Source organism: Mastomys coucha, unplaced genomic scaffold, assembly GCF_008632895.1.
Source record: "Mastomys coucha isolate ucsf_1 unplaced genomic scaffold, UCSF_Mcou_1 pScaffold13, whole genome shotgun sequence".
Classification (NCBI taxonomy): Eukaryota; Metazoa; Chordata; class Mammalia; order Rodentia; family Muridae; genus Mastomys; species Mastomys coucha.
Genome location: NW_022196895.1, coordinates 57025371 through 57037149, shown reverse-complemented (window position 1 = coordinate 57037149; position 11779 = coordinate 57025371). Strand labels below are relative to the sequence as shown.

Sequence of the window (11779 nt, the reverse complement as noted above, 5' to 3'; positions counted from 1 at the left end):
TCTCTGCCTCTGCCTCTGCCTCTGCCTCTGCCTCTACCTCTGCCTCTGCCTCTGCCTCTGCCTCTGCTCTCAGTGTTGGGATCAAAGACATGTGAGGTCTGGACTCTGATACAGTTTTGATCCATATGTTTCTTAGTTAGGTTGACGCATTCAAAGGGGGTCATCCTTTCTTTGCATAAATGAGCTATCAGTCTGCCTCATGGTTGGTGCTGGGCACACAGTGGCTGTTTACTTGCACAAATGACAGGCCAAATCATTCTTCACCAGCATTTGCACTTAAAACAGAGCCAACTGCTTATAACAAGGAATCACTCAGGGCAAGGCACAGCCTGAAAGGAAATATTCTCTACAGCCTGGAAGAACTTCGAGCATACCCCACCTGATCATGTCTAGCATTGGGAAAGTGATTAAACAAATACCGCACACATCTGCTCCACATATTTTGGGTTACCTCCCCATAAACCCATTGTAAGTTAAAATACTGTAAAACACCTGGGCTCATGCCTGTAAATCCAGCATTTTCAGAGGCAGAGGCAGGAGGACTGTGTTTCAGGCTCACCTGAGCTATGTAAAGAGACTCAGGGTCACCTAAGTATAGTGGTCATATCTGTAATGCCAGCAGTTAGGAAATGGACAGGAGGGTCACTACAAGTTTGAAGTCAGCCTGGGCTACATGGTAGATTCTGAGCTAGCCTGTGCTAGAGAGAGAGAGAGAGAGAGAGAGAGAGAGAGAAGAAAAAATATTCAACCATCTTGGCTGAGCAACACAGGCTGTGGAGTCTAGAGGTGAGCACGTGGTCAGTGCTGTTGCCAGCCTGGCTGACCGTGTGGTACCAAGTGCAGCTGCCGGGGGACTCTTTAGAAAAGTTTCTATCATGTCTAACGGGTTTGGTTGGTGTGTTGGGCCTTTTTGTTTTTGTTTATTTTTTCCTCCTGAAGCCTACAGGAAAACCATTTTGCTTTCAGAAAAAGCAGCAAAATAGATTCAGTGTGTTTTAGGCAAATTGGGATTTTTCTACACACTACAGCTGTTGTGTGGCCTTCAAGGCCACATTCATGGATGAGTTCACAGACTCTGGAAAACCAAACCAGAGCCATCAAGGGCACCTTTGTTACCTTCTGCTGAACAGCAGGCACTGTGACACCGGGATCTTTGAAAGAGCCACCAGTCCAGTGGTGGCCAAATATCGAGGCCTGGAAATATGGCCGTTTGAAGACAAGTGGGCATGTCTTGGGTTTTTTCCATGAAACCTAACTAATTAGCCTGTGCAGCGTTTTCATGACTTAAACACACACTTGCTGTTTTCCCTTGTAAAGGAAATGAGACACAGTTGGCTGTTAGAGGACCTCAGACCTCAGATAGAGGGAGGGGTGCTTAAAGTCAAAAGCTGTATTTTAAAAGTATATTTGAATTCAGCCAATAAAGTGTGAGTCATATTGGAAAGCAAAAGGAACCATGGGAAGGCACATTTGCGAAGGTAGTCACCAGAGAGAGAAGTATCCTGGTTTTAAATTTGCACAAATGATTTGGCCTTTCCAGATCTTAATCTCTTCAACTGTCTGTCCAATGGGAAAATAAAAATTCATAGACATATAAAAAAGAATAAATGACAGCCGGGCTTGCTGGTGCAGGTCTGTAATTCCAGCTGCTGGGGAGGCTGAAGCAAGAGCACCGTGAGTTCAAGGGCCTCCTTGACTAATGGGCAAGGTCAAGGCCAGCTTAAGCAACCTCTCTCAAAATAAAAGCAATTAAAAAAAAAAAAACATAAAAAGGGCTGAGAACATGATAAAACACTTGCTGGTAGGCATGAGGCCTGGCTTCAAATCACACAACACACACACACACACACACACAACAGTTCAGGTACAGTGCCCAGCAGATAATGAGGTGCAAAGGGCCAGCTCTGCTTTTATACTGTAGCACCTGCCTGCTGCATGTCAGTGGGAAGCTAGCACTTGTAACCCAAGTCCTGTGGACTTAGGCAGGCTTAGCCCAGTGTGACAGATGTGGACTTCCGGAAAGGTCCAAAACCCAGTGTCAGGACTCAGTCTACTCATATGACCACGATACCCACATTCTGTCTTAGAAACAGTTTGGAGCGGGCTGGAGTGTTCCAATAACCATGGCACTCAGGAGGAAGAGACAGACAGACCTCTGCAAGTTCAAGGCTGCAGCCCAGTCTGCATAGGGAGCCCCAGGACAGAGGTGCATAAGGAGACCCTGCAGAAGGCAGCTTGATGGAAACACATTCCCTCCTCTCTCAGAAGGAGCCGGCCCTCTGGCTTTACCTCAGTTGCCTTTTCCCACCAAGCCACCCCAGCAGCGACACTCACACTTTACAGGATCAATCCCGGCCAATCCTGTGACTTCTGTGTCTAGGCCTGATCATGTCTGTGAGTGTTTCCCTGATGGCTGAGCGGAGGCCCAGGTTTGGCTTTAGTGATGAGTTTGAGGACAACAGCCAGTGGATGGTCTTTGGAAACTAATATTTATCCATGTTTTGTTCCCTGGAAAATTGTCTCCTCTTCTATGCCTTGGTGATGAACACATCCCAATATATCCAGAGTTTCATAGTTGCTGGAATCTCTACAGGCTCTATTTCCAAGCCTTCAGTGACTCCAAAGCAGTACTTGCCTGAGCCCTGGATGGTCTCACCCAACTATTATCTATTCCTTTCTTCTCTGGAATGACTTTCAAGCTGAAGATGACTTCAGCGTATAACTCAGTTGTTCAAATCCATGTTCTTTCTCTATTACGGGCTATATAAACCAATTCTAATTCTTCTGATTAACACTCCAGTTAAAATAAGACCACCAAACTCATTTACTTTGTCCCCAGAAATAAACAGATCCAATCATGTTTTCTCTCTCTCTCTCTCTCTCTCTCTCTCTCTCTCTCTCTCTCTCTCTCTCTCTCTCTCTCTCTCTCTCTCCCTGTACCAGGAATTGAATCTCACACATGCAAGGTACGAATTCTACCATCGAGTTACATCTCCAGCCCTCATTTTATATTTTAAACAGGATTTCACTATGTTGCCCAGATAGTCTTAAACTTTCTCTGTAACCCAGGCAGCCTTGAACTTAGGATTCTCCCTGACTCCTGACTCAGGCTCTTCTGTAGGTAGCTAAGCCATTAATTACACTTACCTTGCCATTTTGTTTTTGGTTATTTTGAGACAAGGTCTTACACTATAGTCCAGCCTAGCCCAGAATTGTTTATATAGCCCAGGGTAGACTTGACCTTACAATGATCCTCCTGTCTCAGCCTCCCCATTGCTGGGATTGCAGGAGTGAGCCACTATACCTGGCCTGGTATTTGGGTTTTGTTATTGTTGTTTTCCATTCATAAGTGAACAACACAAGGCTGTCTACCCTTGGCTAGGTTTCTCGAGATATCTGTGGGTTTGTGCAGGGTTCTTCCTGTGTTTCCTCTTAGTGTTCTAGAAGGACTTGTTTCAGGGAAGCCCCCAGTTAATCACTGTCTGACAGGAGTGTGGTCAGCGCCACAGCACTGACCGTCTTGGCTCACAAACAGCCGTACGCTGATCCAAACGTTCAGCCACTGTTGACTTTTTTTTTCCTTTCCCTCTTTGGAACAACCACAGCTTTGGCAGGTACAACCGAGTTATATGACATCCTGTGACCCGGTGCTACAAGGGGTCGGAGGCAAGCAGGAGCACCTAGCTAGGAGTACATAAGCACTCTGAGTGACGTGGACTCCAATTTATCCTGTGGCTGCTGGATCCCATCTAACTAACCTTCTGTCTTCTCAAAATAAATTTAGAACCTACTCTGGGGAAAGAATGACTATCATTATAAACCAGTCCGGTTTTTTGTAAGTAGAAATAAACAAGGAACTGTACACAGTCAACAAACATATCAAGTGGTTGCGACTGGGCTCTGGCTACCAATTTGAACATAGATTAGATCTGAGCCTCTTTCTAGGTGCAAACACCTTCTAACTCCCTGCTGGGAAGGTCCTTGAGCCAGATGCGAGACATCTCCAGGCTCATCCTTGTCTGCAGGATGCGAGTATTGACTCCTGCCTCATCCGCTCCTCTGGGTCCCTCTGAGACTCCAGAAAGATATTAAGCTTTTGCAAGTGACAGGGTTGGGAGGTGGTGAAGAATTACCACAACACAAGAGAGACAGCCTAATATAGTGAAGATAAATCTGCATGATAAATTAAAGTTCTTGGGCAAGTCCGCCAAGCCTGGCGTATGGAAAAGATCTCAAGGAAACTTACCCTTCCGTCTGGAGTCCTGGGACCGGAGTAGGCTGGAGCCTCGCCCATTAGAACTGGCCACACATCAAAAAATTCCTAGGGGTAAAAAAAAAAAAAAAAAAAAAACCATTGGTAAACAGATCTGTCAAATCAGCCAAAATATAGGTGGAGAGTGAGGTGTCCCTAGTATTGTTGATCTTGGCATGGGAAAATGAGGTCTTGGGGCTGAGGAAATAGTTCAGTAGGTAAAAGTGCTTGCTTTGGAAGTGGGAGACCCAAGTTCGAATCCTAGTTTCCAGGTAAAATAGGGCACAGTAGCATTGTGTCTGTAATGCCAAAGCTCTTGGGGCAAAACAGGAGGTGGAGGCAGGAGGAATTCTGAAACTCTCTAGCCAGCTAGCCTGTCTCATGAACTATCAAACAGGAAAGAGACCCTGTCAGTCTCCTGGCAGGAGAGGGCTGACACCCAAAGCAGATGTCCTCTGACTTTAAACATGGTGGCATGTGCACACACACATGTAAATACACACAAGTGGCAAACACACAAAGAAGTTTTTTTTTTAAAGTAGAGGCTTGATGATGATGATGATGCCACAGCTATACAATCATGTTGCAGTTTTGTTTCTGAGAATCAGAAACAGCAGCAGGTAGCAGAGGATGGCCTTGCCTGACAGCAATGGGAGGGGAGGCCCTTGGTCCTATGGAGGTTTGATGCCCCAGCATAGGGGGATGCTGGAAAGGTAGGAGCAGAAGAGTGTGGGTCGGTGGGAGAGTACCCTCATGGAGGCAAAGGGGAGGGGAGAGGATGATTGGGGAGTGGGGGAGTTGTGGAGGGGTAACTGGGAAGTGGGATATTATTTGAGATGTAAACGAATGGAATGATTAAGAAAAAAGAAAAAAGAAAAGAAATAGCAGCAGTAGAGGGAATATGAGATCTCAAAATATATTATATAATCCCACTGTCAACTTCAGAAATGCTGCTTTTAACTGGGAAAGTGTTGTGAAAAAATTCAAAAGACCCTAAAAGCTATTTAACACCATAAGCATGGCATGCGCCTCAGCCTGACCAAATTTTACTTGGGTTCCCGTGCTACATACAATACATGTTCCCCCATAACAACCAAAGGCTGGGGCTGGGGCTGGGGATGTCCAGGGCTAAAGCACTTGATTAGCCTGGGCAAGGGCGTGAGCTCCATCCCAGGTCTGGAGTCATACCCTAAGAGACGTATTTTTATGATAAATTAAATTTTAGTCATTCGCGGCCAGCCAGCTGATCAGATCACAGCTAAATCAGACAAATGTATAACTGTAGCTAATCAAGTTAAGCGCGAACTTCAATCCATTCAACCTAGAGGAGCTCTCTGCCCATGCTGTATGAGCATGGACAATGAGCAATGATGGCTCATTGTCTGGGCGCCACCCGATTCATGGAATCATTCCTGACTTATCTTATTTTGAGTTTTTCTTTTTACCATGGCCCAAGACACAAGCAGAAGATAGATGCATGAGGGTAGGGGATGTGGCTCACTTGGTAGAGCGCTTGCCTAGCAGGCCTAAAGCCCTGGGTTCCAACATAAAACACTAAACGCAATCAGGAACTCAAGTTCATCTTTGACCAAGTTTAAGACTAGTTTAGGATCCAGGAGACCATGTCTCAGGAAAGAAAGGAAGTGGGAAAAAAGAAAGAGCCCAGAAAGAAGGCTCCCTGAGGAGAAGCCACGGGGCTACCCAGGCTCCTGCCTGTGGCTTCTTTGCTGGTGCTCTTTGCATGCAGGGATGCAAAGGTTGTGTTAGGTCAACGCCTCTGCCTTCAGAGAAGGCCTTCCCCCTCCAGGGCTCCTTCTGATCTCTGAGCTGTTAGTACTGAGGGACAGTGACCCATTAGCGCTAAAACTGCTTTTTGTACATGTCTCCCTCTCCTTTGTGCGTTTGAGTATGCTTATCGTGAGATTTGCTTATGCAAATATCACCCAGGGGTCAAACAGAGGGAGTTCACAGGAAGTTCACACTCCACACCCTTGGCCTTCTGTCCAGTTGGACACTTTTTCTAGACTTCTGACAATAGAAAGAGATGCCGGCCTGGTTGAGAATGTGAACTGGGGACCTTAACGGAGTCCTGTGTCCTATTCTGCCACTTGTTTATGGTGCATGAAACACCGCATGTGCCCTACAATAGAGGTTCTCAACCTGTGGGTCTCAACCTCTTTGGCAGCCCTCTGTCTCAAAAAAAATATTTACATTATGATTCAGTGCAGTAGCAAAATTACAGTTATGAAGTAGCAACAAGATAATTTTATGGTTCGGATAGGGGCCTCACCCCAGCATGAGAAACTGTATTAAGGGGTCACCGCATTAGGAAGGCTGGGGATCACTGCCCTAGAACTTAATGTTTCATGAAGAATTATCTTCATGAAGCAAGAACTTTGTTGCTGCCCGGCATGAGAAGAAATATTCAAACTGAAACCCCTAAGTATGAAAGGGTGGAAAATACGGGGAGAAAGTCCAGGAAATGTAACACACAGTGAAGAACTCTTGACATAAAACACCAAACCCAGAGATCTTTTCACAAGTGTATGTCAAGATACTGTACAAACATACTGAAGTTAAGTGTGGCATTGTAGAATAACAAGAGAGAAATAAAGCCAATGCAACAAACTAGAGATTCCAGAAACCAGTGCAAGGAAAGACAGGCATTTAAATGGGACAGTGAGAAAAAGAAGACTTTTCAATAGGCCAGTGGGGAAGGGTGGGTCTTTTTCAGATGAGATAATTGGTTGTCCATGTGGAATAGTAATATTTATCTTGTATCATAGTATACATTAAAATTTTTGTTATACTGTAGACCTACATGTCAAATCCACAAAAATAAAACTTACATGAATCAGCATAAGTAAAATATTTTTCTGATCTTAGAGGCTAGAAAACAGGGCACAGAAGTCAACAGCCATCAGAAAAAGTGATTATTTATAATGACTCAGATGTCTATTCACCAAAGCACACTTTTTCGGGGGAGGGGTTGAGACAAGGTTTCTTTGTGTAGCCCTGCCTGTCCTGGAACTCACTCTGTAGACCAGGCAGGCTGGCTTCGAACTCACAGAGATCCGCCTGCCTCTACCTCCAGAGTGCTGAGATTAAAGGGGTGTGCTACCATGCTCCAAAACACACTTTTAAGATAAAGAAAGCTTGCAGTCAGAGATGTTTGTGAGACAGCAGAGGACCTGGATCCAGACTTACAGGCAGCAAGCTGGCTCCCGGGTAAAAGCACTTGCCCATGTGAGCCAGGTGACCTGAATTCAATCCCCAGAACCCATGGTGGAAGGAGAGAACCGACTTCCAAAAGTTGTCCTCTGACCTCTACACCTATGCCATGTCTGGCATGTGCCTTTAATATCAGTTCTAGGGGTAAACTCGGGCCGTCGTGGCTTCAAGACAAGGCAAGCATGTTACTGACTGAGCTCTCTCCCTGCCCGTTATATAAAACCCTTCACAGGCATCCAGATCCACCCAGACTGTGTCCTGCACTAGTTGAATTATTGACTAGACTGCACTCAATCACCATGTCTTCCTTAGAAAGGTCCGCCCTTGAAGTCTTCTTACCTTCTGTTTGGTCATGTCTAAGAGTCCTACGGAGTATCTGTCACAATTGAGGAACGCTCGGACCGTGTACAGGGCCTTGTGGAACTGCCTCTCTATGTCCGTGAGCTCTTCAAAGACCTTGCTCCCGGACCACAGCAATATCTAAAGACATTTGAGGAAAAAAAAAACAGACTTTTTATCCCAACAATTTTTTTCTTTTTGTTTTTTGTTTTGGTTTGGTTTGGGTTTTTTTGTTTTGTTTTGTTTTGTTTTTGACACAGGGTTTCTCTGTGTAGCCCTGGCTGTCCTGGAACTCACTCTGTAGACCAGGCTGGCCTCGAACTCAGCAATCCGCTTGCCTCTGCCTCCCAAGTGCTGGGATTAAAGGCGTGCGCCACCACTACTCTGCCCAATAATTTATTTTTGTACTCACTTTACATCCTGATTACAGCCCCTTCCCTCCTCTCCTCCCAGGCCCACCCTTACAAATCCCTGCTCCCACAATCAGAGTTTTTGAAGTACAAATTAGAAGTTTCTTAGGTAGAAAAAGAATAAGAATTCTGCACAGTTTTCCACTTGATCTATTTAAGTATCATCATAATCTAGAACAGTGGTTCTCAGCCTGTGGGTTGCAACCCCTTTGGGGGTCAAATGATCCTTTCACAGGGGTCGCCAAAGACCATAGGAAAATACAGATGTTTATATTATGACTCATAATGGTAGCAAAATTACAGTTATGAAGTAGCAATGAAATTTATATTATGGTTGGGGGGGGGGGGTCACCGCAGCATGAGGACCTGTACTGAAGTGTTGTAGCATCAGGAAGGTTGAGAACCACTGACCTAGAGAAACAGATGGGGTCATTAGCCCCATTTTATAGGTGGAAAACTGAGGCTTGGAGAGGTGAAGTGATCAGCTGGCTTACATTAGGCCTAATTCTTTCCATTCATTTTATCTCTTATGTTATTACTAAAGTAAGCACAGGGTTTAGGAATGCAGATACATAGCCGAGTGCTTGCATTATATGTACAGGCTGTGAGTTCAATTCCTACCACCACAAAAAAAACATAAAATAAAATTATAACAAGCAGTTGAGTGTAAGTACCTGACATATGTGAACATATTAATTTTGATAACAATCTTTGAGAGTGATATACAATTATTCACATGTTTTTGTTTGTTTCTTTGTTTGTTTGAATAAGGACTTGTGTAGCCCAATCGGGGCCTCCACTTAGCTACATCGCTGAGGCCGACCTTGAATTTCTGATCCTCCTGCCTCCACCTCCTGAGTGCTGGGGTGACAAGCATGCACCACCCTGCCCATCTTCACCTTAGAGAGGCTAAGAAACTTGCTTAAGGTCTGACAGCTCCTTAGTGAGCAAGTGTTCAAATCCAGCCATAGCTGCTCTAGGATACAACCTTACAAGCACTCATCACCTCCTAATACTGGAGACTCCCACGGGACACAGCTCAGTCGTTCCCAGCACCTTCACACCAGCCGCCCTGACCCCTTCAGTAGAAGGACATACATGTTCATTCCCCTCTCTGGAGCCAGGCCACTCACCTGGCCACGCCGCGTCTCACAGTTGTGCAGGTAACTCAGGTGGAACACCTTCATGATCAGATTCACAAAGTTGAGGTACTTGAGAAGAATCTACAAATTCAAACGGCAGGAGGGAAGCAGATGAGAAGGAGAAATCCCTCATCTTGATACTTCTGTCACCAGCAAAGGTCTGACTGCCATTAAAACTTGCGGGGCAGAAGAAATTTACACAGCTCAGCCATGGAGTGCAGACTGTCCGCTTGTTGCACTGTGAATGGGAACTCACAATGCGTGTTGATTTGTTAGTGAGAATGTATTAATAAAAATAGCCAGTGGGAGAGGCAGGCAGATGTCTGAGTTCGAGACCAACCTGGTCTACAGAGTGAGTTCCAGAACAGCCAGGACTACACAGAGGAACCCTGTCTTGAAAAAACAACAACAACAACAAAAAAACAAAAACAAAAACAAAAACAAAAACAAAAAACAAACCAAAAAATATCCAGTGGGTACAGTGGGTATTGAACTTGATATTCCTATGATAACTCACTGGTATATGGTACCTGGTCATTTTAAGTCACTGTGAGGAGTGAAATCACCCCACTTTACAAAAAAAAACAAAACAAAACAGTACATTCAGGGAAGATAAAGGTGGTGGTTTGAATGGAAATGGCCCCCATGGTCTCATAGGGAGTGGCATTATTTGAAATGATTAGGACCTATGCCCTTGCTGGAGTAAGGGAGCCAGCCCATCACTAGGGATGGACTTTGAGATTTCAGAAGCTCAAGCCAGGCTCTTTCTCTTTCTCTTTCTTTCTCTTTCTCTTCCTGCTGCCTGCCGATGGAGACATAGAACTCTCAGCTCACTCTCCAGCACCACGTCTGCCTGCACACTGCCACGTCTCCCACCAGGATGACAATGGACGAAACCTCTAAACTGTAAGTCCAGACCCAATTAAATGTTTTCCATTATCAGAGTGGTCGTCATCATGGCGTCTCTTCATAGCAATAGAACCCTAAGACATAAGGTGATTTGGCCAATAAAACAAGATTTCAAGAGATCCAGACCAATCACCTCTCCATTCCTAACCCCCAAATCAAGTTTCTGCACTGTCATCATCCCCTGCCTCCGTCAGAGACAAGCAGGTGACCCCTCCCCATTCTGAGACAGGGTCTAATCTATAGATTATGCTGCCCTGGAGCTGAAGCTCATCATGCAGCCCAGGCTATAGACTTATAATTATGGGTGTGCACCAAACGCATGACAATACGCCTGGCACAGCCTGTCAAATACTGAAATTACAGGCACGGACCACGAGGCTTGTCTCTCCCCATGTCTTATATTTGGGGAAACTAAAGCCGAGCCCAATAGTTAGGTTGGAGAACTCCATGAGCTGGAAGAACGGCTAGCATAGCCTTCTCGGCAGTATCTCAAGCAGCCTTACCTCTTCATCTCTCTTGGTGAAGTGGGGTTCATCTATTTTGTTCACAGCCATGATTATAGCTACCACATCCTTCCCATTCATGATGGGGGAAGCCAGGATGCTCTTGGTCTGATAGTCTGTGAGATTGTCCACGAAGTCACAGAAATGCTCATCCTGAAAGAATGCAGAGTGGGGCGCAGAGAGACAGATGAATACAAAGAACAGGGAGCATCCCAGAGACCCTGCTGACAAGGGGATGAAGGCATCTGTCTGTTCCCCTTTAGCAAGGGCCTGGTGACCTGAGGCAACCACGTACACCTCCAGCATCCATCCATCCATCAGAAAAAGCAATCCACCAAGGGTCACAGAGAACAAACACATCATTGGCAGTGAAGCACAGTGGGAGCTGTGTGAGGGAGTTAGAGGCATCATCATGGTGACTGCCAGTGAGCATGGCATGGAGCGCTCTGCCTCATCCCTTCATCTTCATCCTCCCCACAGCCTACGAGAGTGGGACCAAAAGCCTACCTCAGAGAAAGGAGATCTGCAACTCAGAGTTAACGTGACTTGTGAGTGTTTAGAACCTGTTCTCTGCTCGGCTCACATTGTCACAGAGAAGCTACACTGGAGTCCACCTCATTGAACCAAGGCTTTGTTATTCTCAGCTCTACCTCCCTTGTATCTATTTGGACACAGTCTCACTATGTAGTCCAGGCCAACTTTAAGTTCTCAATCTTCCTGCCTCAGCCTCCCACAAGTGCTGGAATCAGAAGCATATATTTTCATCTTTTATAACAAGCTGGTTACTGTCTACAGGCCATTTCAATGGTCATTCCCATTCTACAGATCCATATGAAACTCCACTACATATCAAGCGGCTAAGATTCAAGCTCTTCACTGATGAATCGCCAACAGTAACTTGATTGACATCTTGACTGGGTTGAGAAGTACATAGGAGATCAGTGAAGCAAACCTCTCTCTCCCTCTCCCTCTCCCTCTCCCTCTCCCTCTCCC

General features: G+C 45.5%; 1 protein-coding gene across 4 annotated transcripts in view; it reads right to left on the bottom strand.

Annotated features, from left to right (window-relative positions):
• Positions 1 to 11779, bottom strand: part of Pde6a (phosphodiesterase 6A) — a 106178-nt gene that overhangs the window by 43093 nt on the left and 51306 nt on the right. For all 4 annotated transcript variants that reach the window (XM_031365800.1, XM_031365799.1, XM_031365797.1 and 1 more), the window contains 4 exons: positions 10787 to 10939; positions 9366 to 9455; positions 7823 to 7963; positions 4247 to 4321 (listed from right to left, as the gene is read on the bottom strand). In XM_031365800.1, coding sequence (XP_031221660.1) covers positions 4247 to 4321; positions 7823 to 7963; positions 9366 to 9455; positions 10787 to 10867 — 387 coding nt within the window. In that variant the 5' untranslated portion in view covers positions 10868 to 10939. The remainder of the gene's footprint in view (positions 1 to 4246; positions 4322 to 7822; positions 7964 to 9365; positions 9456 to 10786; positions 10940 to 11779) is intronic.